At 66.0% G+C, this 3804-nt stretch overlaps 1 protein-coding gene across 1 annotated transcript; it reads left to right on the top strand.

The window, feature by feature from the left end:
- The first annotated feature begins 846 nt into the window (after positions 1 to 846).
- On the top strand, positions 847 to 2171 carry LOC107498590 (gap junction alpha-3 protein-like). Its single transcript, XM_016121908.2, has one exon. It carries the CDS (start codon positions 912 to 914, stop codon positions 2169 to 2171), a length of 1260 nt encoding a protein of 419 aa, XP_015977394.2. The 5' UTR covers positions 847 to 911.
- The last annotated feature ends 1633 nt before the right edge of the window (positions 2172 to 3804 follow it).

Genomic DNA, 3804 nt, shown 5'->3' on the forward strand with positions numbered 1-3804 from the left:
GGCAGCCGGGGCAGGAGCAGGAGGGGCAGGATGAGGACCTGGCCAGCTGCACACGGGGCCCCGGGGCTCCTGCAGAGACCAGGGTGAGGCTGGGGGGCCGGGAGAGGTCTGTGTCCCTTAGGCAGCCACGTTCCTTTCCTGGTCTCTGAAGTGAGTCGAGTGACCTGTGGTCGTCTCGTTTCTACCACACTGTGCAGGGTGACATCGCTCAGGGCCACGCTGGTGCTGTTGACCTTGGTTTACCCCTGGCTGGCATGGTAGTGGGCGCTATGTACGGACACACACAGATGGGAACTCACAACAGAAACGTGCACACATGCACATGTGCAACTCGTGTGTGTCTGTGCACGTGTGTACACACACACACACGCACATCTGCATAGATGCATACATGCACTTGCATGCACATCCATGTGTGCACGCACATTTGTACCCATGCACGTATGCACGTGTGTGCACAGAACATGCACGCACATACATGTGTGCATGCATGCACAAACGTGTGCAAGGAACCTGTGGGTGCATATGTCCACACATGCGATGCACATGTGTGCGTGCACAGTGAATATGTGCATGCACACGTGCATGAATTGCACACACAAATGGCTGTACACTCATACCCATGCATGCAAGTACATGTGGTACGTGTGTGTACACACAACATACATGCAATGTGCCCAATACATGTATGTATCTGTGCACACATGCACACATGTGTGTATACACATGCACGCACATCTGCAGAGAGCTCTGTAGCACAGCTCACAAGGGACACGGCAGGACAGCCACCGAGTGACACTATATTCCAAACCCCGTGCACAGTGACACCTGTGGGTGGGGGGCCTGCAGCTCACCTGTGCTACCTGCGAATTAACAGGCGCTGTTCCCTCACAGGCTGGCAGTCCGAAGCGATGGGCGACTGGAGCTTTCTGGGGAGACTATTGGAAAATGCGCAGGAGCACTCCACGGTCATTGGCAAGGTCTGGCTGACCGTGCTGTTCATCTTCCGAATCCTGGTGCTGGGAGCCGCGGCTGAGGAGGTGTGGGGCGACGAGCAGTCCGACTTCACCTGCAACACCCAGCAGCCCGGCTGTGAGAACGTGTGCTACGACAAGGCCTTCCCCATCTCCCACACCCGCTTCTGGGTGCTCCAGATCATCTTCGTGTCCACGCCCACCCTCATCTACCTGGGCCACGTGCTGCACATCGTGCGCATGGAACAGAAGAGGAAAGAGCGGGACGCGGAGCAGCCGAACGGGGACGGCGACCGCGGCCAGAGGGACAGGCCCCCGGTGCGGGACGACCGGGGCAAGGTCCGCATCGCCGGGGCGCTGCTCCGGACCTACGTCTTCAACATCATCTTTAAAACGCTGTTCGAGGTGGGCTTCATCGCCGGCCAGTACTTCCTGTACGGCTTCCAGCTGAACCCACTCTACCGCTGTGACCGGTGGCCCTGCCCCAACACCGTGGACTGCTTCATCTCCAGGCCCACGGAGAAGACCATCTTCATCATCTTCATGCTGGCCGTGGCCTGCCTGTCGCTCTTTCTCAACGTGCTGGAGATCTATCACCTGGGCTGGAAGAAGCTGAAACAGGGCATGAGCAACTACTATGGTGCAGAGACCCCTGACTCCAGGCTGGGGTCCGCGAAACCGGGGGGCGTGAGCCCACTGCCCGCCTCCCCCTCGGCGCCAGCCGCCAGCACGGGGGCGTGCCCGCCTTACTACGCCCACCCTGCCTCGTCCCTGGGACAGGCGCTGAGCGGGGCCTATCCTGGGGCTGCTTTACCAGCAGCAGACGTCACCATGGCAGGCCTGTCTGAGGCACCAGGGAAGGGCCACCCCGACAAATTCTACGACAGCAGCCAGCACCTGCTGACCTCGGAGCAGAACTGGGCCTCCCAGGAGGCCGAGCAGCAGCTCTCAGGGAGGAAGGCCACCCCGCCGGTGTCCCCGTCTTCCTCCTTGACCCCTCCGGGCAGCCCCCAGCCACCCCCCCAGGGGCCTGTTCCGGTGGAGTATGGGGAAGTGACTCCCGAGGAGGGGGTGCAGGCGGTGACCTCTCCAGTGGACATGCACGTGCCACCTTTGCTCCCCGCTGAGCCCAGACGGTCCAGCACGGCCAGCAAGGCCAGCGGCGGGCGGGCCAGACCCAGCGACTTGGCCATCTAGCAGCGCCGGCCCGGGCAGCTCCGAATGACCTCTTTTCCAGCGTCCCAAACCAAGTGCACTTGGGCGGAGCGGGCAGATAGGGCGAGTGACAGAGGCGGAGCGGGAGCGGGAGGAGGGGCTGGCGGAGGGGGGCGTCAGGCTCTGTGTCCTTGTGCCGTGCTTTGAGGTGCAGTGCAGTGGGGGGGGACCTGGCGCCTTCCGAGGCGGGCGGGGGCAGGCGGGCGCCGGGGCTGCTGGCCTCCGACGACCTTCGCAGCGACGCCGGCGCCCGGCCCGGCCCGTGGGCAGGAGCCGCCGTCCGTGCTGGGGACTGACTGGCCCGGTGTCCGCCATCACTGCAGCCCGGGACTGGAACTTTCCTGCCCCTGCGCCCTGCGCGTCCCGGGCGCGCAGAAGGCCCGCCCTGCCGCTGGCCCGCCCGCGTCCGGCCCTCTCCACGCAGAGCCGAGTGTGCGCGGGAGATGTGCCAACGGCACCAAAAAAAGATTGAGAGCAACCGAGCGCAAGGCTGTGCGGTGTCATTGAGATCCCGAAATTGCAGGTGAAGGCCCGGTCGCCAAGTGTCGCCGTGACAAGTGACAGTGAGCAGCGCCCCGAGAGGCCGAGATCCTGGGGCGAGGGCGCCAGGTGGCTGGGGACCGAGCAGGTGGGGACGCGGCCGCGCTGGGTCCCTTCCGACAGCGGCCCGCACCGGAGGGACAGCAAGGCGGGCGCGGCCCGCGCTGACGTCACAGCGGCGTCTGCGCTCTGCGCCGGGCCGGCGCGCAGGTGCGCAGGTGCGCAGGTGCGCAGGTGGGCAGGTGCGCAGGTGCGCAGGTGCGCCTCCTCCCCGCTCTCCGCCCTTCGCGAAAGGCGAGCGCAGCTGAGCCGCCCGGGGCGGACGGACAGAGACAGGGGTTCCTTGTCCCTGTCACTCCCAGGAAGGACCGAACCTCCCATTCAGGGGGAAGCGTCCCCGCCCCGCGCCGAAGCGAGGGTGCCTCCGGGACCCCTGCACGGAGGTGGGACGCCGCCTCCTGTCGCCCCAAACGCCAGCGGCACAGACGCGGCGGCGCCCGGGGCCCGGGGCGCGATGAATAAACCTCTGCGCGGCTCCCACGGCTGCCTCTCTCCACCGCGCGGGGCCTGGGTGCCTGGGGGTCCCCTTGGCGGTCCCCGGGGGGGGGGCTGCGTGCGCGTCCCGCTGTCTGCCCGCTGTCCCCGCGCCCACCGGCGTCAGTGGAGGAGGGGCGGCCGGAAGGCCGCAGAGCGTCCTGCGCCACCACACGCTGCCGCGTCTCGGTCACTGTCTGTGGACCCCAGATCCTGGTCCCCGTCTCGCTGTCCACCCCCAACAGCCCCCCCGGCGTGGTGCCCCTCGCTCCGCAGATCCCAGGCCCCTCAATCGCATCCGTCCCTTTTCATGACTCCCTTTACGTTCCGATGAGTCCTTTGTGCCCCAATGACAGGCTGGTGACAAGACGGTGACTTCCCGTTCTCAGATCGCTGAGAGCGCGCGGGGCCCCCTTGCGACCCGCGGGCGGTGGGACCGGCTGGGCCTGGACCCCAGCTGGACCGCGACCCCAGCCGGACCCGCTCCCGCCCGGGCACATCCACAGCCCTCCCGCAGGTGCTGTGAGCCCTTCTTGGGCAT

The sequence above is a fragment of the Rousettus aegyptiacus genome, unplaced genomic scaffold, assembly GCF_014176215.1.
Source record: "Rousettus aegyptiacus isolate mRouAeg1 unplaced genomic scaffold, mRouAeg1.p scaffold_m13_p_11, whole genome shotgun sequence".
NCBI classification, from domain to species: Eukaryota; Metazoa; Chordata; class Mammalia; order Chiroptera; family Pteropodidae; genus Rousettus; species Rousettus aegyptiacus.